Here is a 26,350-nt window from a genome sequence, read left to right as displayed (position 1 = left end):
ACCACAGCTCTAGGACACTAGCTCTCAAGTTAGCCAGCTCAGTCAAATCACCTTGGGAACTTTTAAAACTAACCAAACCTAGACTCTACTTCTCCAGATCATTTTTCAAAGCTCTACCAGGGTTTTGCAGTTTTCTGAAACCCCTCAGGTAATTTTGATGTACAGCCAAGATTGAGAGCCAATGCCTTAATTCAACATATTTTCTGTATTTTAAAATCTCAGAGCAAATCTGACAGGACAACCCACCCTCCAATAGCTTTTACATTTCAATTTCTCTCTGTATCCTTACTTTCATTGTTGGCTCTTTTTTCTAATGTTCTGCCTCCACCTCCCACAACTTAGATGTACCTCAGCTAAACTTTCCTCCTTCCATCCACATCCAGATATTGAAGATATTCAATATTTATTCCCTGGAGAAGAAGAGAAAGGGAAATGAATGGGAGGGAAAGAATATGGTGTTGAAGTCATGTACCTAACAAAATACTTTTTGTTATTTTAAATAAATATCTACTTAGAAAGAAAGCTTTCCAACAGAAAAGCTTTCCAACTCTGACCTCTCAACAGAGTCTCTGCCTCATTTATACTTATTTAGCCTAGAATTTCTTCTAGGTTGGTGGAATTTTGCCATTTGTAACTCCTATACTGCAGGCAATTTGTTCAGGCCCCATGGTAGAGAGGAGTCAGCACCTCATTACTGGCTCTCACCCTCAGCATCTTCAGAGAGAACACATCTCCATGTCCATGGTACTTCCTTCACTGTTCAGATGTAAAACTGGAACTCATACTAGAATGGCATTCCACAAATGACCCTTTGTCAGAAAGACCCTGGGATTTCTCACTTGTTATCAGTTAAAATTCCAAAGGCTCTCTGTGGTGGTATTGGGTAACAAGATAGATTCTGGCATCCCTGGAAGGTTAAGAGTCATTGCCTGCAAGTGGCAGAATTTTGAACCCCTCAGAAAGCAAAAGTGATGCTAGGAGAGATGTTTCCTTCCTACTGCCTTGCTGGGGCCCTCTGATAGGACAGGATTTATCTCATTTCTCTGACTCTAGGGGTGACCTGAGGCCCACCTGAGAAGGTGTTCTTGCTTCTAGAAAGCAGAGATTAAAAGAAAATCTGATACAGGAATTTCAACACCCCTTTATCCTGTTCCTGAAGCAGATTTCCATACAAGACAGCATTGCTTCTAAGAGTAGATTCCAGTGCCCTTCATGTCAAAACCAACAGGATCAATTCTCAGTTGTGAGTTGACGTAGCTGCAACAGGCTGGTCAGCTCTGAGCTTGTCATGGAACTAAGAAGGCAGAGGAGAGGAGAAGTTCTATACTAGGAAAAAGGCAGGGGCTGGGGCCATAACCCTTAAAGTACGACATCTGAAATGAAGGACAACTACATAGGGGAGAAAGAGAACATTCCTTCTGAACCTAAGGCAATCTACATGCCAACTGATGCTTGAGGGAGAAGTAATCCAGGGTAAATAGAGGGGCATCATATTCCATGATGACTGGTCTCAAGCCCAGACTCCAGCTTACTCCCCCGACCCCCACCCCACAGTATTCTATTTCCTTGTAGAGTCAGGGTGTGGTTGTTAACTGTCAGCCTATGCCAAGCAGAGAGCAGGACTTCCCTTGGAATCAGCAGGAAATATAGGGATGTCACTAACACCTTCTTCTTAAAGGTCTCGCCATGGCATGTGGTTCTCTCTACCACCAAGCAATCAAGCAAGGTCTACCAAGTGAAGGAGTGTCTGTATAGAGACAGGGACCATGCTGTTTGGATTATCTTGTGAGGGCACATACCCGTGTACTTAGAGAAGGTAGAACCACACGAAAGGACATCAGATTCAAATACTTGACTCACTCTGCTCTCACAGCAGGTTGGGACATCAGAAGGCGTAATTTCCTCACTGTTTTAGAGGTCAACAGCCCTGAGAGGCAGACTGAACAGGGCTGGAGGAGGCAAGCCAAAGAGAAAACCAAATACAGAGAGCTGGCCTCAAGGGGCAGAGATAGTGATCATAAAAAACAAAACAAAACTATGAAGACACACAAAAATAAGATCCCCCTAAAGAGGCTAGCAGGTGCACTAGATTTCCTCTTACTCCAAAAAGGCTTACAGATTATAGATCAGAGAGAAGATGCTTGAGAGTGCTGAGTAAACCGTGAAGTCAAGGAGTTTTGAGTGGTACTTGGTAGGGATTGAAAGCCATGGATTCAAAGTGACATAACTGTAGATATTTCTCCAGAATCCTTGTCAACCCAGGTAGAGAAGCAGAGACAGCACTTAAAGAGTTGTATCCACAGTCAACAAAACTAAAAGACAACCTACAGAATGGGAGAAGATATTTGCAAATGACATATCAGATAAAGGGCTAGTTTCCAAGATCTATAAAGAACTTATTAAACTCAACACCAAAGAAACAAACAATCCAATCATGAAATGGGCAAAAGACACGAACAGAAATCTCACAGAGGAAGACAGAGACATGGCCAACACGCACATGAGAAAATGCTCCGCATCACTTGCCATCAGGGAAATATAAATCAAAACCACAATGAGATACCACCTCAGACCAGTGAGAATGGGGAAAATTAACAAGGCAGGAAACCACAAATGTTGGAGAGGATGTGGAGAAAAGGGAACCCTCCTTCACTGTTGGTAGGAATGTGAACTGGTGCAGCCACTCTGGAAAACTGTGTGGAGGTTCCTCAAAGAGTTAAAAATAGATCTGCCCTACGACCCAGCAATTGCACTGTTGGGGATTTACCCCAAAGATACAGATGCAATGAAACGCCGGGACACCTGCCCCCCCATGTTTCTAGCAGCAATGTCCACAATAGCCAAACTGTGGAAGGAGCCTCGGTGTCCATCGAAAGATGAATGGATAAAGAAGATGTGGTCTATGTATACAATGGAATATTCCTCAGCCATTAGAAATGACAAATACCCACCATTTGCTTCAACGTGGATGGAACTGGAGGGTATTATGCTGAGTGAAGTAAGTCAGTCGTAGAAGGACAAACATTATATGTTCTCATTCATGCAGGGAATATAAATAATAGTGAAAGGGAATATAAGGGAAGGGAGAAGAAATGTGTGGGAAATATCAGAAAGGGAGACAGAACATAAAGACTGCTAACTCTGGGAAACGAACTAGGGGTGGTGGAAGCGGAGGAGGGCGGGGGGTGGGAGTGATTGGGTGATGGGCACCAGGGGTTATTCTGTATGTTGGTAAATTGAACACCAATAAAAAATAATAAATAAATAAATAAATAAATAAATAAATGCTGCTCCCTGAGGGTGTGGCTTCCAGTCAGCCTGAAAAAAAAAAAAAAAAAAGAGTTGTATCCAGAAGCTAGGGGGGTGGGGGTGGTTTCCTGGGTTTGTCGAATGGAAAGATGAAGGGCAAGGAGATTGAAATAAGGACCCCAGGAGCCAGCCTGAGCAGAAGGAACAGTGAGGCTAGTAGAGGACACATAGACTGGGGCAAAATTAAGACATGGAGGGAGTGCCTTCTGTTCTTTAGGATTGAGAATGGTTGTCAATGCACAAAAAGGAGTTTAACAGCAGCGACAGATAGGCATTGGATGAGATACTGCAGTTTAAGTTTCCAGCATGCAGCAGCCTCTAGGTATGTTTGTAACTGTGAATGGTTGGTCTAAAGCAGAAGTAGAGATCTCTCAAAGTGAGTAATTGAAAAAACTGTGAGCCTTTTGTGTTAGGTAGGTAGTGTGACTAGATGTCTCAACTTGTCTAAGGTGGGCCCACTTTCTATCTGTTGCTTCCCAGGCTTTCAAAGTATCCAGGTTTGATGGATACATTCATCAGCAGTGGGAGTAGCAGAAGCCAGCAGTGGTGGCCATGGCCCAGGAGAGGGGAGGGGAGCTGCATGAGGGCAGTGCTGGGACTTCAGCAGGAGGCATGATCCTATTCATCTCCAGAGACATTCTCTGGGGCATCTTCACAAATATGAACTCTTTGGCCTGAACTCAAGGACAGAAATTACCCAATACTCTGGCTTCTGATGTCATGGTTCTGGGTAGAGGACTTTCATGCTAAGTACTCATCTTTGGAGTTAGCTCACCTCTGTCTTCTCCAGGCTTGGCACAGTGTCAAGAGATGGATAAAGAGTGAGAAAGGCTGGGGATCCCTGGGTGGCTCAGCAGTTTAGCGCCTGCCTTAGGCCCACGGCGCGATCCTGGAGTCCTGGGATCGAGTCCCGTGTCAGGCTCCCGGCATGGAGCCTGCTTCTCCCTCTGCCTGTGTCTCTGCCTTTCTCTCTCTCTATGTCTATCATGAATAAATAAAAAAAATTTAAAAAAATACTTTAAAAAAAAAAAAAAGTGAGAAAGGCATCCCAGGAAAGCAAAGTTAGAGAATTTGGGTGATTGACCCAGCCAGTCACTTCCATTTTCCCTCTGGTGGAATGAACCGGTCTTTAGCAGCTTAGACACAGTTGGTTTTCCATTCCTGTCCAATGTGTCTAGGACATACTGCTTTCCCATCTTCCTTGGCTGGGGGCCCCTTCAGATCTTAAGACCATAGATCAGAAAGAGAACATTGGAATAAAGTTAGCAGGCCTGTGGAAATATACAATCTCTGTCCAGATACAAGAAAAGTTTTTGCCTCTGGTTTGGGCATGTTGGTATCAATGATGTGTATCCTAATTGTCTTGGAGCCACTTACACTGCACCTTTGATTTTGATATTGTGCCTGGAGAAAATGATCTGGCATGAGGCCAAAGTTCCCCTTGGAGGTGAATTGAAGTCCAGAATTTCATATTGTTCTCATATGATTCTATGAGAAGTAATATTAAGAGTCTTGTTCAGATGAGGAAATGGGTTTAGAGAGGATAGGTCATTTGCCTAAGTTCACCAAGGTCCTCACCAGCGGCATCTGGAGTTACAGCTTAGGGCTGGCTCTAGTCACTGCCACAGCTGCTTCCCAAGGAATGTATTGTTTTCTCTTTGATTTCTAATAGATGGTTGCCTTAATTGGGCAGTGTTGCTCATCTAGTGATCTTCAAGGTCATTCTGACAAAGAACAGTGGCTTTTCCCATCCAGGCAGTTGGCTGTGGTTCCAGGGGTGGCCAGCAGGTGTCACGGTCACTGGCCAGATGCAGTGTGCTGAGTCTGCATAGTTGGACAAGGGACTGCCCTGTCATTGTTCTTAGAAAGGCTTTCTCTTCAGCAACTTGACAAGCGCAAAGAAAAACATCCTGGACAATGCATACCACTCCTTTCTTTATGAACTCTTGCTCAGGTTTGGATGAATGCTTCAGTTCACGGTAAGAAACCATATTGACATTGAGCTCACAACCCAAGAGAATATAAAGAATTCCTAGATTTCTAAGAATCTAAATTTCTAAAAGAAATGCTTTATTCAAGAATATGTTTTTCCACAGATAATGGACTATAGATGGAGGCGCAGTATTGCAAGCCTCCCCAGTACTAAGCCATTTATACACAGACCTCATTTACCACTCTCCTTTGCATTGTGAAGTGTGCCTGCCACAGGGTTGATTTCAGTAGATGATGATAATTAACTTGTATCTGTGTCTGTACTCACTTAATTCTCACAATCATTCCGTTTTAACAGAAAAGTAAAGTAATTCATACAAATTCCCATGGCTGTTGAGTGGTGGAATTGATGAATGAGTGAGCCATGGGAGGATGGGGAAGCTTCATTGTTCTCATACTTTTCTAGGCCAGGCCCCTGCCTGTGAATGGAAAACTCAAGCAGATGCAGGAGGTCACAGCAGGAGCTAGGGCAAGACCTGGAGAGGCAGACTTCTCATCCCCAGATGGGCAGGCTGTTGAGGGCGGGGAAAGGAGTGTCAGAAGGAACTGTGGTGGTGGTGCTGGGAGTGCATAGCTATGGCTGCCACTAAGAGCAGAGGCAGCAGGGCAAAGTCAAGCACCACTTTCCCACCTCAGGGCCCAATAGCAGCCCTCCCCACAGAGCCACTGTGGGCCGTTTATGAATGAAAGCTGTCTCATTCAACAAGGGTAACATTTGGACAAGAAGTGGTGGGAGGGTAGTGTGCCCGGCCCTTTTATTACTGGCAAATCTGAGATGTCTACTGCTGTGTGTAATGTGGAAGGAGCAATCACAAAGAGTCCGCTATGGCCAAGCTCACCTTCTCAGTGGTAGAGAAACCAACAAAGAATGGGCCCCTTTCCTGAATTTTGTGCTTCCTTTGTCAGTTGGGCACTCAAGAGGTTATCTGTTTGTTCCTAGCACCTTGCCAGCAACCTAGCACTTGCCATGAGAAGAAAGGACATAGGAGTTTGGCGTCTTCAACCTTCAGTTTGGTGGCCTTGACCTGTATTTATCTCCATCTGTATCCCAAAGGACTTTGATCCTCCTCTGTCTGTAGAGCTGGCTTTAGTGGATTCTGGCCCTAGTGTACTGCTGCTGTGTTTTTGAGTTCCAGACCTGCCCTCTTTTCTACCTGGACCAGAACATTCCATTGAAATCATTGCTCCTGAAAGGAGAGCCAACCACATAAGGTTAAACGAACAGGGAAAAGGTGTCTGCCTGCACAGTATCTGACTGTGAGTGAGGTAGATCGTTCTGCTCAGGCTGTGAGGACCCTCCTTGTGACTTACAGAGTTGGACCACAGAACCTTGCCATGAGAGTCTTATTAAGGTATATGCCTTCCTTTCAATTACGGTTCCTAGGAAAACAGTGCCCAAATTTTTTCTCAGTGAGTAGCAGCAACACTGTCAGTCATTCCAAATCACACACATTTGTCAGATGCCCTTGCACCTGACTACGTAAGCTTAGCAGAAGTTAAAAGTTTAGCCCTGAAGCAGGTAAGTAAAAGCGGCAGGTCTCAGGCCCTGCCCTGACATTTCTGGCTAGCCTGCCAGTCACAGTTGGCTCTGTCCCCCTCCCCTGTCTCTCTACTTTCCCTGTCCTTTCTGATCACATATAGATCCCACGGAGCCTAGACCTGTCCTGCTCAGCACTACCGGGCCCTTCCATGATATTTACCAGGATCCTCCTTCCTCTATGTCTAAAGCTCCCATTCTGCCAGTCTTCCTCAAAAACTGCCCAGGTGCCATCCGCTCCAGATTTGGATGGTCTTTGATGTCTGGTCTTTAAAAATCCCTGCCCTCATCCACTGAGAGGACATGCAATGTCAGGCACTGAGCCCATCTTTGGCACTTGTCTGTGCCTTGTCCCAGTCATCTCTCCTCACTGGGCCTCCCTCTGGGCTTCCTGATTCTCTGACCCTCCACATAGCTCCCATGGCCCACCTGCTGCTTATCATCTTTGCTATTCCCCTCAAACTGATCACTATCTCAGTCTTCTCAGGGCCCACCACAAACCAAAATTGTTTCGATTTTTAAGTCTGAACTTCAACTGACTTTGTGAGCTACTTTCCTAAAAAGATTCAGGCCATATGACATGAAATTTCTCAAATTCTCCCCCATCAGCCTTAAAATTTCTGTGTCCTTTCACTCAGCTTTTTCCTTCTTTCACCTCAAAGAAAGCTACTTCTTCACCTCTTCAAGGCTTTCCTTTGCACTGGTTCTTCTAGTGGAAGGAATATAGGGTTTGAAGTGTGACTCTTTGGAGTCCAAATCCTAACTTTGCCATCTGCTACAGCTATGTATCCTTGGGCAAATTATTTGACTTCTATGAGTCTCAATTTCCTAATCTGTTTAAGTGGAGACAATACTACCTAATTTCTAGTATGTGTGCATATGGAATCATAGGCTATATATAAAAAGCCTTGATAGACAGTACAGTCTCATTAAAGAAAGTAATTCTTGGTCCTGCTCTTGTAAGACCACTCACTGCCCATCATCCCGCTGTTCTTGAGTGCAATTTCTGCCATTTTTGAAGCTTCTCCCTGGATTTGAGCACTATACCCATTTCCTGGCTGGATGCCCTTAACAAATTCAGTCAACCTCTTTAAGCTCTAATCTTCTTCTTTGAAAAGTAGTAAATAGACATTGACTTCACAGGTTTGCTATGGAAGATGAACAAGACTGGACCAAAGAAAGTTCATCTCTGCATTTCATCATGGGTGCATGATGAAAGTCTGGGTCACTTTTAGTCTATCAAGGCACAAACATTACATCAATCAGTCAGCATGTATTTATTGACTATCTGTTCTGACTACACTGTTCTAGGTGTATTGGAATGGCAGATATTCTTGGTTTCTCATCTAGTAATCACACCTCCATCATCCTTGGTGTCAGATCCCCTGATGTGCAGACATCAGGGAACAGGTGCTCCAGAAAGATGGGTTGGTCCTCCTTTCCAGCGGGAAGCCATGATTGACTTGAGCCAATCACTGTCATCCTATTCCACTTTGGTTTAGGGATTTGCCCATGACCTCCTATGGACAACAATATAAAAGAGGAAGTTTGCTAGGATTCTGAAAAAGATTCTAATGAAATGTAAGGAAATGAAGTTCTTTCTCTCTCTTCTAACATGGCTGGGTCAGGACATAAGGCTGGAGCTGCAATAGCCATTCTTCAGTGTGAGGAGAAAAGAAATGTCAACCCAGGGTTCTGAGGCTGTTGAATGGTTGAAGACACATATATGTGAGAACACAGATGTCCTTGATTGCCTGAGTCACTTTCCATTGTTTCACTTGCCACACACAGCTGAAAACATACCAAAAGCAATAAGTAAGATGGGTAAAGTCCCAGCCTTCATATAGCTTTATCTGTCAGTGGTAGAATAGAGAATAAACAAGCCAACCAATAAACACATGCTATTAAGATAAAAACAATAATTAGTACAAAGAGAGGTGAAGGAAGCAAGGGGATCCAGGATGATGAAGGCGTGTTACCTAAGGGTTAGCCTTTCTAGGAATGCTACACTTGAACAGAGACCTGAATGAAGTGATGAAGTAAGTAGATGAAGATCTGAGCGAAGAACATTCCAGGTGGGGGGAAACAACATGTGAAATCCTTGGATCAGGGCAGCAGGGTGGCTCAGCGGTGTAGCGCCGGTTTAGCGCCGCCTTCAGCCGAGGGTGAGGGTGTGATCCTGGAGACCTGGGATGGAGTCCCTAGTCAGGCTCCCTGCATGGAGTCTGTCCTCCCTCTGCCTGTCTCTGCCTGTCTCTGCCTCTCTTTCTCTACATGTGTGTATCATAAATAAATAACATCTTTAAAAAAAGAAAAAAGAAAATCCTTGGATCAGGAACAATCTGGGCCTGTTTGAAGGGGCAAAAATACCACCGTGACTGGAGTGCAGGAAGTCAAGAGGAGAGTGTGGTAGCCGGGTTAGATTGTCCTTCGTGAGCCCTGGCAAGACTTTCAGCTTTTACGTCACTGGTGTGATGGACATCCATGGGAAGATGTTGACGAGGTGAGGACATGATCTGCCTTTGATTTTAGAAAGACAGTTGTGATGGCTGAGTGGAGAATATTCTGGGAAGGGCCAATTGTTAACGCAGGACCAGCAATGAAGCTACTGTGCAGTTTCAGGTTAGAGAGGATGGTGGTTCTGGCAGAAGATAAGGGGTGGTGCTGAGAAGGAGCCGTCAGGTCCAGTATATGTTTTAAACAGCCTGCCAATTGGTCAGACATGAGGTTTGAGAGACTGAAGACACTCAAAAGTGACTATCAGTTTTTTTGACCTGGGCAAATGGGTGGAGGGTGGTGCCATTAATTGAGATAATTAGACTGAGGAAGGAGAAAGGGTTTATTCAGGTGATTGAAATCACCAAGCCTCTCGCAGATAAACTTCAATTTGAGTTTCTTATTTGACGTCAAAATGAAGATATGTGGACAGTTGTAGAAAAGAATCCAGTTTATTTGAGAGGTAAGGGCTGTTTGTAAATGAATTAGGGATTCATCAGCCTATAGGTAAAGCCATGGGAGTTGAGATCTTATGTGGCAAGTGAGTGTTGAAAGAGGAGAGAAGGAGGCCGCGGAAGAAATCCCCAGGTATTCTAGCACTTAGAGGTCAGCAGGAGGAGGGAAGAAAGCACAAGGATTGAAGAAGTGTCTGGCAAGGCAGGAGGCAAGTCAGAGGAATTCATTCTGAAATCCAGGAGAATAAAGCATTTTAAGGAAGGAAGACTAATCCAGTGCTGCAGCAGATCAACTATTATGAGCATTGAGACCTGATCCTGGAACTCAGCAGCCTGAAAAATAGCCCTTCCCGGGGCTCCTGTGAGGGAGAGCCTGATTTGGGAAGATTGAGGAGAGGAGAGGTGAGGGAAGAGACCGGGGAGAGCAAGAGGTATAGACTTGATGCTGAGACCATGAAGGGGCTCTTCCTGTACAGATCCTCCCTCTTCAGTACAGCTTGAAACTATCTGCTGAGCATGGAGGGGTGGGGGAGAGGAGACAGCATGACTGTGCCCTGGGAGAGTTGACGGCAACCAGGCTAGGGAAATGTGGTGAGATTATTGGGTGATGTGGTTGAGCTGTGTGGCCATGGGTGCACAGTGAGACCGTTTAGCGCAGGCTCGTGCTGTTCTTCAGCCTGGCTCAGCTGCATGGACATGAGGGTGCGGTAGGTGGAAGCAGAGAAGCAGAGGGGCATATGCAGTAGCAGTAGACACTTGGTGCTTATTGTGCCGGCACTGGTCTAATTGCTCTATGCTCTTGACAAGTGTTAACTTGTCTCCCTCCTCCATTTCACAGATGAGGAGACACAGCACAGCCAGAGTCAGGATATTGCTTAGGTAGCCAAGACAGTAAGTGGCAGAGCTGGGATATGAATCTAGGTGGTCTTAGCTTAACAATCCTCCTCTTAGTCATTATGATGTGTTGTAGCTCATGCTCCCAGTGACCTACAGGTGAATGATTTTAGTGACACGCTGTCCTGATGTGACAAAATCTGATGGCTTAGACAACATATTTCTTTTCTTTCTTAACACTCCAAGGAAAATATTCTAGATGGGTGGAAATTGGGATCCCAGGCTGAAGGGGACTCTGCCATCTATAATCTGTGACTTCCGAGGTCCCTGAGATCATCTTCACTACCTTTCTAGCACCCCCTGCTGTGGAGGGGTGGATGAACAACCTGTCCACTGGCTGGAACTCTGCCTTATGGCTCCACCTAGCCACAAAGAAGGCTGGGAAGTGTAGTCTGGATGTATGCCCAGGAAGAAGGGGAGAACAGATTTTGATGGATGGCTAGCAGGAATTTCTGCCCACATGGACCATGGACTCAAAGCTGGATAATGAGGGAAGAAAGTACAGGGGTTAAGTGATGCTCAGTGAAAAAGTGGTAGGACCCAGGGCTTTCAGGTCTTCATGGGCACAAAAATTTGTCAGAGTGGACATAACTTCAAGTCAACAAGCTAGAAAAATAAGTGTCTGAACTTAGGATATTTGAAATGTAAATTTTGGAGGTGATGCAATGACTCGTAATGACAAAGGCTATGTGTGAATACAGGAGTGGATGGCAGATGTGGGGTGAGGAAGGTGAAGTGACATGGTCAAGGACTTGTTGAGGTCCTACAGAAGATGGTGGGGAGACAAATGGAAAGCCTAGGGCAGACACCATCAGTGAATAGGGGCTGCCCCTTCCTAACTGTTGCAGGGCCCAGGGCCAGGGTGTAAATGGAGGCCACCAGACTTTAAATATGTCTGTCCCGTTACCCTGACAAATGTACTTTTATAACTTCCTGCAAGACTACATTTGAAATGAAAGTTCTGAGCCTCTGGGTTTTATGAGAACAGCTGCCTTGGACTTGTAGTCTCAGACTGGGCTGCTGCTCTTCAGGCTCTGCCACACACATGGTGAGGTGCCTTTGGTCTTCATATCCAAGCTACAGCCACACCTACACTGAGAGAGACCTGCACAAGCCTTGAAAGCAGGCTCAGTCCAGGGGTGGACAGAGCTACATACCCTCTGCATCGCCACCATCTCAAGCAAGATGCAGAACTCTCCAGTCACCAGAAAGGTTGCCCTGTGCCAGCCCTTTATAATCACCCCTCCTTCCATCATCTCTAACCTCATGCAACCACTAAAGTATTCTCTCCATCTCTAGAATTTTGTCATTGCGAGGATATAAATAGAGTATATATACTCTTTAAATACTGTATGTGACAATTTGAAATTGGCTTTTCCACTCAACTTAATGCCCTTGAGATTCATATAAGTGTTTCATGTACCAATGGTTCATTCATTTTTATTGCTGAGTAGGATTCCGTGGTTTGAATGTTCCCTGGTTTGTTTAACCGTTCACCTACCGTAGGACATTTTGGTTGTGAACAGTTTTTGACTGTTGTAAATAAAGCTGACAAACAATCATGTACAAATTTTTGGGTGGACAGAAGCTTTCATTTCTTCGGGAAAAATGCCAGAGGTTCAATTACTGACAAAAGCATGTTTAGTTTTTTTAAGAGTCTGCCAAACTATTTTCCACGATAGCCGTGCATTTTTTGTATTCTCACCAGCAAAGTGTGAGAGGTCTTGGATTTTGTTTAGAATAATAAAACTTTATTATTTTAGATGTAACTAATTTGCAGTATAAGTCAGTATAGACATTGGACATATCCTTGGTAGCAAGAATAAAATAAGGGGCATAACTGGGAATTGGTTTTAGTATTAAATTCTACTTGATTTTATCTCCTACTTTAAGGAACTGTATTTAAATATGAATAAACATGATTCTTGAAAGTGAAGCAATCGGATTTTCTAAAAATATGCAAATCCCTAAATCTCAGTACTGAATTAGGATTTTTCCTTGCTTTAATTTGAATGAATGAAATCTTAGCAGAGATAAGTACAGAAGGCAATTGTTACTGAGTGCTAATATTTGTAACAAAAGAGGTGAAGGCAGCAATGACTTTAAGCAAACCGGCATGTCCCTGGGTGTCAATGACTTAGATGTTACTCTCTGTTCTCCTAGGAGCCAGCCTCATGACTGGAAGTGTTCACTTTCTCCCTCTGGGACTCAGTTTCTTCAATTGCACATGGTTGGCCTGAACAAGTTACTAAATGAAAACTACCAGCCACTTGTTAAAATGCAGATCCCGGGCAGCCTGGGTGGCTCAGCAGTTTAGCACCACCTTCAGCCTAGGGCGTGATCCTGGAGACCGGGATGGAGCCCCACATCAGGCTCCCTGCATGGAGCCTGCTTCTCCCTCTGCCTGAGTCTCTGCCTCTCTCTGTCTCTCTCATGAATAAATAAATAAAATCTTAAAAAAAAAAAATGCGGATCCCTCTGTTCCCTCCCAGAGAGTCAGGTTCAGCAGGTGTGGGATGTTGCTGAGAATTTACCAAGGTCCATTCTGAATCTGATGAAGGGACAGATTTGGGAGAAACAGCACAAGATGGTTGTGATTATTGTAAAATCCTTTACTACCTAGTGTGGAGAGCAAGTAGCTTTAAGGAAGAAAAAATAAATTTTGTAAGATATTGTATAATGTTTACTGCTTTAAAAAAAACCCATAGTATAACACAAGGGTGCAGGGGAAAAGCCCAAAAATGGACAATAATTTTCCTGATTAAATAATAACTCATGATTAATTAATAACATTTAAAACTCGCTCCACAAAACAATCACTGTTAAGTTCCCAATGATTCCTTCTAGATAAAGAATATACATGAATATTTAATATGTATAATTTAATATATAATATAGATATATATATAAAGAATGTATTATATAATATTTATATAGCTATTCACAAAGGGGAATCATACAGGTCGAATCCACACTTCTGGCTTTTTAAAAGGCTTTCTGGGTAAGCGTTGAGTGCCAGCACATGCAGATCTGCCTCCCTCTGCATAGCTGTGTAGTTCGATTTTCTTATTTTTTATTTTTTATTTTATTTTATTTATTTTTTATTTATGATAGTCACAGAGAGAGAGAGAGGCAGAGACATAGGCAGAGGGAGAAGCAGGCTCCATGCACCGGGAGCCCGATGTGGGATTCGATCCCGGGTCTCCAGGATCGTGCCCTGGGCCAAAGGCAGGTGCCAAACCTCTGCGCCACCCAGGGATCCCGTGTAGTTCGATTTTCAATGTGTGTGAACAACAGTCTACTTACCTGTCCACTACTGATGGACATTTTGGTGGCTTCCAGCTTTTCACCATAACAAAAAGAAAATACTGCAGTAAGTGTCCTTTTATATGTGCTTGAGTGAACATTTGCAAGAATGCTCATGGGGCAGTTCCTCACAAATAGGTTTCCAAATGCTTTGTACATTTACAGTTTTTTTGTTACATTTACAGTATTAATGAATATTACCAAATGCCCTATTGAAAGCAGGCACCGATCTACATTCCCACTACTGGCAAGGGACTGCTTGTCCACCATGCTCTCAAGCACTGAGTTTCATCAAGTGTCATTTTATTTTTTGGTCAATATATGAGGTAAAATGCATATTTTTGTTTGAAAGTCAGTTTTGAAATTGCTGTTTATTTAGGGGGCTCCAAAGACCTGTTCTTCCACCCCTACTTCTGCAGAGCTAGAATCTAATTCTTGCTGTTCTTCTCCTCTGCTGGTTCTTTTCTGAATCCAAGTACCAGAGAGTGTGACAATTCCTCTTCCTCTTTCTCTGACCACATTCCTCTTTTAAAAACAAAACAAAGCATTTTATTGAGGTATGATTGATGTAGAAAGAGCTGTGTATATTTAATGTATTTATTTAACGTGATGAATTTGGAGATAAGCATCCACCTGCAAAAGCATCACTATGATCTATGCCATAAACCTATTTGTCACCTCCAAAAGTTTCCTCCTACCTTCTTTGTTTATTTAGTTATTTTTATTATCATGATGATTAATTTTGTGTGTATATAACAATCACAACCACATTCCTCTTGCCTTCGCCCTAGCAGTTCCAGGTCTTTGTTCCTCATCATGATCTTGCTTGTTACTCTGCCCTGCCGACTGCAGGTCCAAAGTCTAACCCTGTTGAACAGCATGGAGGGCTGTTGAATAAATGAAACTAAGACTCGGCTCTTGGCTGGCCCCCTTATTCCTTGCAAGGCCCTTTCTTTTGATTGGACCAGGAAATAAAGTGACATCCGTGTAAAAGCTCACTCTGAGCCACAATCCTATTGTCTTCAGTGGCACCTAATCCACTAGAGCTCTTACAAGCTCTCTTACAGGTCACGGGCCTTGGGGACGCAGTTATAGTGGGGTGGCTCTGCTTGTGAATAGGCCAGAGACTGCACGGGGCTCAGGGCAAGAAAACAAGAGTCAGGAAAGGGAAGGCCCTTTGTTGACTCACTCCCTGGGCAGCCAAGTGCTTAGTAACAAACAGTAAACAGTGGCAGCAGTGCCAGGGGCCTCAGTAGCTCAACAGAGGTGAGCAAGAGACCCCTGCTTGTTGTTGAAAAATTGTCCCTGGTGAAGGCCTAGACCTGATCATGATTGCAGAGACTTTCGGATGCAGCCTCTGACTCAGGACACAGGTACTTCTTGGTGATGTTCACTTTTCTTCCATAAATCTGGGTCAGGGGAAGGGCAAATCCATTCCTTAGCTTTGGGTATCAGGAATAAGGATAACACAACTGGACTAAGCCCCATGTTAGGAATTCTGCAGTATTATTTGGAGTATTATTTATTCAAGGCTACTATAGGAGCCTGCCTGGTTCAAATGTGGATTTGCTTTAAAGCGGCGAAGAATGGGCTTAGCAGAGAAAACTTGGGTTTTAGAGTCAGACCAACCCTTGTTTGAATCATCACTTTGCTATTCAGCATCTGTTAGCAAATTCAAATTCAAAGGTAATGTTTTAATTTTCCTGAGACTCACTTTCCTCATCTGTAGAATAGGGATAATAGTACCTACATTAGAGAGTTATTGAGGATACATGAGGTGATGTATTTCAGGCACTTAGCACATGCTTGAAGCAGAGGAGTAGTCCAATAAATGACAACTGTCACTATCTTTGAGAAATGGATATTTTGATTATGCTTAAAGCAGGTCAGTGCTTTAGAGTAGAATTTTGGGCTTTATTTAGTTGACTTCCAGAAAACAATGGGAAATAAAGTGTCAATGACTTTTGTTTTTTAAGTGACAACTGAATTCAGAGGTGAAGTGTGTTTATTTCTCCTGGCTACATCCTGTTATTTGCTATAGGTTATAGCCGAAATCAATGAATTAATCAATTCAGCAAGCACTTACTAGGTATCTCCTGGCTGCCAAGCCAAGTGCTAGGTTCTGGGGACACCTGTCTCTGCCTGGAGAATCTTCCAGGTGAATGCAGGAGCCAAAGAGGTGAGCCTGCATGACAACATGTGGCAGTAGAAAGTGCTGAAGTGGTGAGGCTCCTGGAAGAGATGGTGTTTGAACAGGTTTGAATGCTGGGTGTGAACTAGCAGGAGGTAGGAGGAGAGGAGTTAGGGCAAGCTATCGCAGGCAGAGGAAAACATGCATAAAAGTCCAGTGATATGAATAAGTAAAGGATATTCTGGGAATAGCAGGCAGTTTGGCATAACTGTAGTGAAGTGTGAATGTGAGCATCTGATAGAAGAGGAGGCTACAGAGGTGAACAGAGCAGAGCAAGAAAAGCCTTCTATGGCTTGCATCCCATTTAGAAAGTTCTGGAAAACCACTAATAATTTTAATAAGGGGATGCCATGATTGCATTTAAATATCAGAAAGATTCTTCTGGTAGTAATATCCATGTGGGGTTGGAGGGGATCAAGGCTGGGATGCCAACAGACATACTGACCTAGGGAAACATGAGCGGGAATGTTCCAGACCCTCCAATCAGGAGCTTCCAGCACAGTGAAAAGAAAAATAAACAAACGTGCGTACTATACACATATATATGTTTATAATAAATTTTATTTACATGAAGGATATGCGTATTGCACAATTGATGAGTAGTAAAATATATGACTCTTTTTTTTTAATTTTTTAAAAAATTTATTTATGATAGTCACAGAGAGAGAGAGAGAGAGAGAGAGGCAGAGACACAGGCAGAGGGAGAAGCAGGCTCTATGCACTGAGAGCCCGACGTGGGATTCAATCCCGGGTCTCCAGGATCGCGCCCTGGGCCAAAGGCAGGCGCCAAACCGCTGCGCCACCCAGGGATCCCAATATATGACTCTTCATTGCAAATTTCATACAGCCAGTTGATTCACACAGACTGCATACATCGATTTTGCTGAACTCTTAGTCAGCCTATGTTTGCAATTAACCAATGAGTATAGTCCCAACATGAATGCTGGCTGCTTTTTGGTTTATACTGGCAAGTAAGAAGTTAAGCAATGAAGGTGAATGTTTTAACTTCACTCATTTGTCACTGACATGAGTGACTGCTGAATTGGATAATAGTTTTTGAATTCTGGAAGAACAGTTCCTCAATTTTTGTGCTATTCACAATAGCACAGCTAGAGACGTGACCCACTTTTAGGTTTAATCTGAATGATTAACATTTTCTCCATCACTTTCTTAAGTCTAGATCATCAACAAAACAACAAATCAAGCCCTGATGTGTACATTTTGCCAATTTCTGTGGTGTAAATATTCCCTCTGTGGTCAATTCCAAGCTTTCAAGGTGCAATTACTGAACACAAAGTTTGAAGAGATATGTACTAACATATCATTATATAGTATCTCCGCCACACAAATGCAATTGATTTAAAGGAGCTGAAGAGATAGGCAATAATCAAATGTACTAAAATAATTAATGGTGGATTTTGAATATATTATGAATATAATTTATTTAATTGGAAGTTCATGCAACTTATTATTTATTTATTTTTACAATGATTATGTTTAACAACCAGCTTGTGAAATTTCTAGAGATTTAATTATTGACTCTCACTGGTCAGTAGTAGCTTTCCTCAGCACAGCACAGGATCCAAGAGGGTTTAAAGAGGCAGAATCCATGGGGATGGGAATATGATTATCAGGGATGGGAGAAGCAGGGACCAAGAAAGGAATTAAGAAGATGTTCTTCTCTCTATGGACAAATATACCACTCCTCAAAATAAGAAATATAAGAGTGGATTCCGGGGGTTCAAAGCAATGTTGGAGTCTTTGAAAAGGCCAAAATAGAAGGATAATCATAGATTTAAATACAGAGTGGAGAAAGTTGAGGGCTATTTCCAGTCTCTTTTTTTAAAAATATTTTTTATTTATTTTTTCATGAGACACAGAGAGAGAAAGAGAGACAGAGAGACAGAGAGACAGAGAGAGAGAGAGAGGCAGAGGGAGAAGCAGGCTCCCGGCAGGGAACCTGATACAAGACCTCATCCCAGGATTCTGGGATCTCGACCTGAGCCAAAGGCAGATGCCCAACCACTAAGCCACCTGGGTGCCCTATCTTTTTTTTTTTTTTTTTAAGATTTTATTCATTTATTTGAGAAAGAGAAAGATAGCATGAGTGGAGGGGGTTTGGGGGCGGAGGGGCAGAGGGAGAGGGAGAAGCAGACTCCCCACTGGGGAGAGAGCCCTATGAGGAGCTCTATCCCAGGACCCCAAGATCATGACCTGAGCCAAAAGCAGATGCTCAATGGATTGAGCCACCCAGGCACCCCACTATTTGCAGTCTTGAGAAGTCACAGATTCTTTCAGATGCCTATAGAATCTGTGCTCATTCCCCTGCCAGTTAGCCCCTCTTGGGGAGGAATGAGTCTGATATTTTGAATTCCCAGCATCTCAATCCCCAGGTCTGGCATAACAGTGCTCCATGGAACCTATTTTGGTTGAGTTGGTCTGCGTGAATCCTTTTATTTATTTAGTTAAAAAACTTGGCTTTAAAAAAAAAAAAAAGATTTATTTATTTATTCATGAGAGAAGCAGACCCAGAGAGAGGGAGAAGTAGGCTCCACGCAAGGAGCCCGATGTGGGACTCAATCCCGGATTCCAGGATCATGACCTGAGCGGAAGGCAGGCGCCCAACCACTGAGCCACCCAGGTGTCCCGAATCCTTTTATTTTTAAGGTAGTGTTTACTTCGCCTTTCTAGAAAGTGAATGTAATGCTACTCTCTTCAAACTGTGTTGTAAGCCTTTAGGAATATCTGGAAAGTGATGCAAAACTTCTTGGGTGCCGCCCCTTGCCCATGCTGCCTCTCCATCAGTCATGCTCACTTGAGGACTTGAGGTTATAGAGGAAGAAGGTTATAGAGGAAGGACCTAGCTGGACCATAGGGGTGCTCTTGGTGGGGGCAGGGAAGTGTGGGTGGGCACACAGCCTGTAAGAGAGCCCATATAAAAACAGTTCTGCTGACCATCCATCTCTCTCCTTCTCAATCTCCCTTGTCTCTGGCCCTGTTTGTCACCCTTCCCTCACATATTATCCTCTTTTATAGGTCCCCTTCACGCACAGTTTCTGTGTGTAGGCCAAATAACCCCACCTGACACTGTGCAGCTGGCCCAGGTTTATGGCCTCAGTCCATAAATCCTCCACCGAATTCCTCCCCTTTCATCTGAGAGAGTAGTTACTCAAGTACCCTGGAGCAAGCCCTAGGTACGATCTTCCTGGTTACCTAACACAGTAATTCTACCTCCAAATTTTAGCTGGCTACAGCCATCGCCCACCAGCCATCGTAACTGGTTCTTCCAAATAATCAATGGGACCTAGGGCAGTACTATCTGTAACTTATAATAGGCGGATGAACCATCCAGTGATCTTGTCAAAGATTCTGGGGGCACCTGGGTGGTTCAGTGGTTGAACATCTGCTTTCAGCTCAGGTCATGATCCCAGGGTCCTGGGATGGAGCCCCACATCAGGCTCCGCACAAGGAGCCTACTTCTCCCTTTGCCTATGTATCTACCTCTCTCTCTGTATGTCTCATAAGTAAATAAATAAGAAATCTTTTAAAAAACAAGCAAACAAACAAAATAGAGATTCTAAGAGAGCCCAGGGAGGGCCTGAGTCTGCATTTCTAACAAGTTCCCAGGTGATGCCCTAATGGCGCAGCTCTATGGGTGATGCCATTTCTACTCTCAAAAGCCCTCGTTTTGTGGGTTTGTCCCCACCCTATCCTCTGCCCTCACTTTATAGTCAATGTTGATCAATATGAATAGCTAGTGCTTATTGAGAAGCTACTGTGTGTCAGATGCAATAAGTCGTGTTATAGATGGGTAAAGAGGAAAAAACTAAGTTTCCTAAGGTAGATAGGAGTCAGTCCAACTCAGATTCAAGACCTGCCCTCTCAGCCACTATGCTTTGATATTTCCATCTTCCTCTCCGTATTGGCCCTGAGGTCAGTGTTTTTAGCTGTTTTCCCTCCCTTACCTCTCACATGAGACTGTCTGGTTAACTCTCCTTCGCCAGACTTGGTTTTCATTTTATTCTTGGTCACTGGCAGCTCTACTTCTAATTGCCCCCCCTTTTTTTTCTTGCCTTACTTCTGCTGCTCTATCTCCTTTTCCCCATAATTCCATTGAGTCATAATTTAAACATATGTAGCTTTAATTAGTCTTGTTAGTTTACAACCCACCCTCCCGTGCTTTATTTTAGAAACTTAAATTGCACTTATGAGCCAGACTTTTAGAATCTTAAGTCAGTTGCCTTCTCAGTTTCTTCATCTGCTTATGGGGATCATTTTGCCTTGCCTTTGAAGGAATCCTTTGAAGGATTTTTTTAAAAGATTTATTTATTTATTCATGAGAGACACAGATAGAGAGAGAGAGGCAAAGACATAGAGGGAGAAGCAGGCTCCCTGCAGGCAGCCGGATGCAGGACTCGACCCCACCACCCCATCCTGGGTTCACGCCCTGAGCTGAAGGCAGACAACCACTCAGCCACCCAGGTGTCCCTCCTCTGAAGGATTTTTGTGGGAATCAGAAGAATTTCTGCAAACTCTATGAGCTGCAAAGTGCCATTCTCCTTAGAAGGCATTACCTTAAAGTATAATTGGTGAGGACTCAATCAATCCATCCTGAGTACAGATTACACTAAAACCAGCCCTGAGACCTTAAAAAAGGATGACATAAGGCTTCCCAAAGGAAAGGCAGGACCATGGAACATGAATTGCATTAATAACATTGAATTATATTTTTGACATTGCTCCTTTCACAATGAAAGACCCAGCTTTGGGCTGTGGTAAGATTTCAATGATTAAAAAAAAAAAGTTACCATTATCTTCTATTTATGTCCAATAATACTAATTTTTCCATTTCTTTTTTTAATAATAAATTTATTTTTTATTGGTGTTCAATTTGCCAACATACAGAATAACACCGAGTGCTCACCCCGTCAAGTGTCCCCCTCAGTGCCCATCACCCACTCACCTCCACCCCCCGCCCTCCTCCCCTTCCACGACCCCTAGTTCGTTTCCCAGAGTTAGGAGTCTTTATGTTTTGTCTCCCTTTCTGATATTTCCTACTCATTTCTTCTCCCTTCCCTTATATTCCCTTTCACTATTATTTATATTCCCCAAATGAATGAGAACATATAATGTTTGTCCTTCTCCGATTGACTTACTTCACTCAGCATAATACCTTCCAGTTCCATCCACATCGAAGCAAATGGTGGGTATTTGTCGTTTCTGATGGCTGAGGAATATTCCATTGTATACATAGACCACATCTTCTTTATCCATTCATCTTTCGATGGACACCGAGGCTCCTTCCACAGTTTGGCTATTGTGGACATTGCTGCTAGAAACATCGGGGTGCAGGTGTCCCGGCGTTTCATTGCATCTGTATCTTTGGGGTAAATCCCCAACAGTGCAATTGCTGGGTCGTAGGGCAGGTCTATTTTTAACTCTTTGAGGAACCTCCACACAGTTTTCCAGAGTGGCTGCACCAGTTCACATTCCCACCAACAGTGCAGGAGGGTTCCCCTTTCTCCACATCCTCTCCCATATTTGTTGTTTCCTGTCTTGTTAATTTTCCCCATTCTCACTGGTGTCAGGTGGTGTCTCATTGTGGTTTTGATTTGTATTTCCCTGATGGCAAGTGATGCGGAGCATTTTCTCATGTGCGTGTTGGCCATGTCTCTGTCTTCCTCTGTGAGATTTCTGTTCATGTCTTTTGCCCATTTCATGATTGGATTGTTTGTTTCTTTGGTGTTGAGTTTAAGAAGTTCTTTACAGATCTTGGAAACTAGCCCTTTATCTGATATGTCATTTGCAAATATCTTCTCCCATTCTGTAGGTTGCCTTTTAGTTTTGCCGACTGTATCCTTTGCTGTGCAAAAGCTTCTTATCTGGATAAGGTCCCAATAGTTCATTTTTGCTTTTGTTTCTTTTGCCTTCGTGGATGTATCTTGCAAGAAGTTACTTGTGGCCGAGTTCAAAAAGGGTGTTGCCTGTGTTCTCCTCTTGGATTTTGATGGATTCTTCTCTCACATTTAGATCTTTCATCCATTTTGAGTCTATCTTTGTGTCTGGTGCAAGAGAGTGGTCTAGTTTCACTCTTCTGCATGTGGATGTCCAATTTTCCCAGCACCATTTATTGAAGAGACTGTCTTTCTTCTAGTGGATAGTCTTTCCTCCTTTATAAAGTTCAGGGTCCACTTCTGGGTTCTCTATTCTGTTCCATTGATCTATGTGTCTGTTTTTGTGCCAGTACCACACTGTCTTGATGACCACAGCTTTGTAGGACAACTTGAAATCTGGCATTGTGATGCCCCCAGCTATGGTTTTCTTTTTTTTAAATTCCCCTGGCTATTCGGGGTCTTTTCTGATTCCACACAAATCTTAAAATAATTTGTTCTAACCCTCTGAAGAAAGTCCATGGTATTTTGATAGGGATTGCATTAAATATGTAAATTGCCCTTGGTAACATTGACATTTTCACAATATTAATTCTTCCAATCCATGAGCATGGAATATTTTTCCATCTCTTTGTGTCTTCCTCAATTTCTTTCAGAAGTGTTCTGTAGTTTTTAGGGTATAGATCCTTTACCTCTTTGGTGAGGTTTATTCCTAGGTATCTTATGCTTTCGGGTAAATGGGATTGACTCCTTAATTTCTCTTTTTTCAGTCTCATTGTTAGTGTATAGAAATGCCACTGACTTCTGGGCATTGATTTTGTATCCTGCCACGCTGCCAAATTGCTGTATGAGTTCTAGCAATCTTGGAGTGGAGGCTTTTGAGTTTTCTATGTAGAGTATCATGTCATTGGTGAACAGGGAGAGTTTGACTTCTTCTTTGCCAATTTGAATGCCTTTAATGTCTTTTTGTTGTCTGATTGCCGAGGCTAGGACTTCCAGTACTATGTTGAATAGCAGTGGTGAGAGTGGACATCCCTGTCTTGTTCCTGATCATAGGGGAAAGGCTCCCAGTGCTTCCCCATTGAGAATGATATTTGCTGTGGGCTTTTTGTAGATGGCTTTTAAGATGTTGAGGAATGTTCCCTCTATCCCTACACTCTGAAGAGTTTTGATCAGGAATGGATGCTGTATTTTGTCAAATGCTTTCTCTGCATCTAATGAGAGGATCATATGGTTCTTGGTTTTTCTCTTGCTGATATGATGAATCACATTGATTGTTTTACGAGTGTTGAACAAGCTTTCTGTCCCGGGGATAAATCCCACTTGGTCATGGTGAATAACTTCTTAACGTCCTGTTGGATCCTCTTGGCTAGTATCTTGTTGAGAATTTTTGCATCCATGTTCATCAGCGATATTGGTCTGTAATTCTACTTTTTGGTGGGGTCTTTGTCTGGTTTTGGAATTAAGGTGATGCTGGCCTCATAGAATGAGTTTGGAAGTACTCCATATCTTTCTATCTTTCCAAACAGCTTTAGGAGAATAGGTATGGTTTCTTCTTTAAACATTTGATAGAATTCCCCTGGGAAGCCATCTGGCCCTGGACTTTTGTGTCTTGGGAGGTTTTTGAAGACTGATTCAATTTCCTCCCTGGTTATTGGCCTGTTCAGGTTTTCTATTTCTTCCTGTTCCAGTTTTGGTAGTTTTTGGCTTTCCAGGAATGCGTCCATTTCTTCTAGATTGCCTAATTTATTGGCGTATAGCTGTTCATAATATGTTTTTAAAATCGTTTGTATTTCCTTGGTGTTGGTAGTGATCTCTCCTTTCTCATTCATGATTTTATTAATTTGAGTCTTCTCTCTCTTCTTTTTAATAAGGCTGGCTAATGGTTTATCTATCTTATTAATTCTTTCAAAGAACCAACTCCTGGTTTTGTTGATCTGTTCCACAGTTCTTCTGGTCTCGAATTTGTTGAGTTCTGCTCGAATCTTTATTAACTCTCTTCTTCTGCTGGGCGTAGGGTCCATCTGATGTTTTTTCCCTAGCTACTTTATGCGTAAGGTTAGCTTTTGTATTTGAGTTCTTTCCAGTTTTTGAATGGATGCTTGTATTGCGATGTATTTCCCCCTCAGGACTGCTTTTGCTGCATCCCAAAGATTTTGAACAGTTGTATCTTCATTCTCATTAGTTTCCATGAATTTTTAAAATTCTTCCTTAAATTCCTGGTTGACCCTTTCATCTTTTAGCAGGATGGTCCTTAACCTCCACGTGTTTGAGGTCCTTCCAAACTTCTTGTTGTGATTTAGTTCTAATTTCAAGGCATTATGGTCTGAGAATATGGAGGGAACGATCCCAATCTTTTGGTATCGGTTCAGACCCAATTTGTGACCCAGTATGTGGTCTATTCTGGAGAAAGTTCCATGTGCACTTGAGAAGAATGTGTATTCAGTTGAGTTTGGATGTAAAGTTCTGTAGATATCTGTGAAATCCATCTGGTCCAGTGTATCATTTAAAGCTGTCGTTTCTTTGGAGATGTTGTGCTTAGAAGACCTATCGAGTGTAGAAAGTGCTAGATTGAAGTCACCAAGTATAAGTGTATTATTATCTAAGTATTTCTTCACTTTGGTTATCAATTGATTGATATATTTGGCAGCTCCCATATTCGGGGCATATATATTGAGGATTGTTAAGTCCTCTTGTTGGATAGATCCTTTAAGTATGATATAGTGTCCCTCTTCATCTCTCACTACAGTCTTCAGGGTAAATTTTAGTTTATCTGATATAAGGATGGCTACCCCTGCTTTCTTTTGTGGACCATTTGAATGGTAAATGGTTCTCCAACCTTTTATTTTCAGGTTGTAGGTGTCCTTCTGTCTAAAAAGAGTCTCTTGTAGACAGCAAATAGATGGGTCCTGCTTTTTTATCCAGTCTGAAACCCTGCGCCTTTTGATGGGGTCATTAAGCCCGTTCACGTTCAGAGTTACTATTGACAGATATGAGTTTAGTGTCATCATGATATCTATTCAGTCCTTGTTTTTGTGGATTATTCCACTGACTTCTTCTTAAAGGGGAATTTTAAGAGTCCCCGTTAAAATTTCTTGCAGAGCTGGTTTGGAGGTCACATATTCTTTCAGTTGCTGCCTGTCTTGGAAGCTCTTTATCTCTCCTTCCATTTTGAATGAGAGCCTTGCTGGATAAAGTATTCTTGGTTGCGTGTTCTTCTCATTGAGGACCCTGAATATATCCAGCTAGCCCTTTCTGGGCTGCCAGGTCACTGTGGAGAGGTCTGCTGTTACCCTAATGCTCCCCCCCATAAAGGTCAGGGATTTCTTGTCTCTTGCTGCTTTAAGGATCTTCTGTTTATCTTTGGAATTTGCAAGCTTCACAATTAAATGTCGAGGTGTTGAACGGTTTTTATTGATTTTAGGGGGGGATCTCTCTATTTCCTAGATCTGAATGCCTGTTTCCCTTCCCAGATTAGGAGAGTTTTCAGCTATGATTTGTTCAAATACATATTCTTGCCCTCTGTCCCTTTCGGCGTCCTCGGGAACCCCAATGAAACGTAGGTTTTTCTTCCTCAGGCTGTCACTTATTTCCCTTAATCTGTCTTCATGGTCTTTTAATTGTCTGTCTCTTTTTTCCTCAGTTTCCCTCTTTGCCATCAACTTGTCTTGTATGTCACTCACTCGTTCTTCCACCTCGTTAACCCTCGTCATTAGGACTTCTAGTTTGGATTGCATCTCATTCAATTGATGTTTATTTTTTTTTTTTTATTGGTGTTCAATTTACTAACATACAGAATAACACCCAGTGCCCGTCACCCATTCACTCCCACCCCCCGCCCTCCTCCCCTTCTACCACCCCTAGTTCGTTTCCCAGAGTTAGCAGTCTTTACGTTCTGTCTCCCTTTCTGATATTTCCCACACATTTCTTCTCCCTTCCCTTATTTTCCCTTTCACTATTATTTATTCAATTGATTTTAATTTCTGCCTGATTAGATCTAAATTGTGCAGTCATGAAGTTTCTTGAGTCCTTTATCCCTTTTTTTAGAGCCACCAGTAGCTGTATAATAGTGCTTCTGAATTGGCTTTCTGATATTGAATTGTAATCCAGATTTTGTAACTCTGTGGGAGAGAGGACTGTTTCTGATTCTTTCTTTTGAGGTGAGGTTTTCCTTCTAGTCATTTTTCTCAGTGCAGAGTGGCCAAAAACAAGTTGTATTGGGAAAAGGAGAAAAAGAGAGGAGAGAAAGAAGGAAAGAAAAGAGAAGAAGAAAAAAGAA

General features: G+C 42.8%; 1 protein-coding gene across 1 annotated transcript in view; it reads left to right on the top strand.

Annotated features, from left to right (window-relative positions):
* Nucleotides 1-5,169: 5,169 nt before the first annotated feature.
* The window catches only part of FRMPD2 (FERM and PDZ domain containing 2), a 112,682-nt gene continuing 91,501 nt past the window's right edge, over nucleotides 5,170-26,350 (top strand). Inside the window, 1 exon segment of the mRNA XM_049103128.1 lies at nucleotides 5,170-5,288. Coding sequence (XP_048959085.1) covers nucleotides 5,270-5,288 — 19 coding nt within the window. The 5' untranslated portion in view covers nucleotides 5,170-5,269.

This window comes from Canis lupus, chromosome 28 (assembly GCF_003254725.2).
Source record: "Canis lupus dingo isolate Sandy chromosome 28, ASM325472v2, whole genome shotgun sequence".
In the NCBI taxonomy this organism is placed as follows: domain Eukaryota; kingdom Metazoa; phylum Chordata; class Mammalia; order Carnivora; family Canidae; genus Canis; species Canis lupus.
The sequence above is the reverse complement of the archived record's forward strand: the minus strand, read 5'-3'. Positions and strand labels throughout refer to the sequence as shown.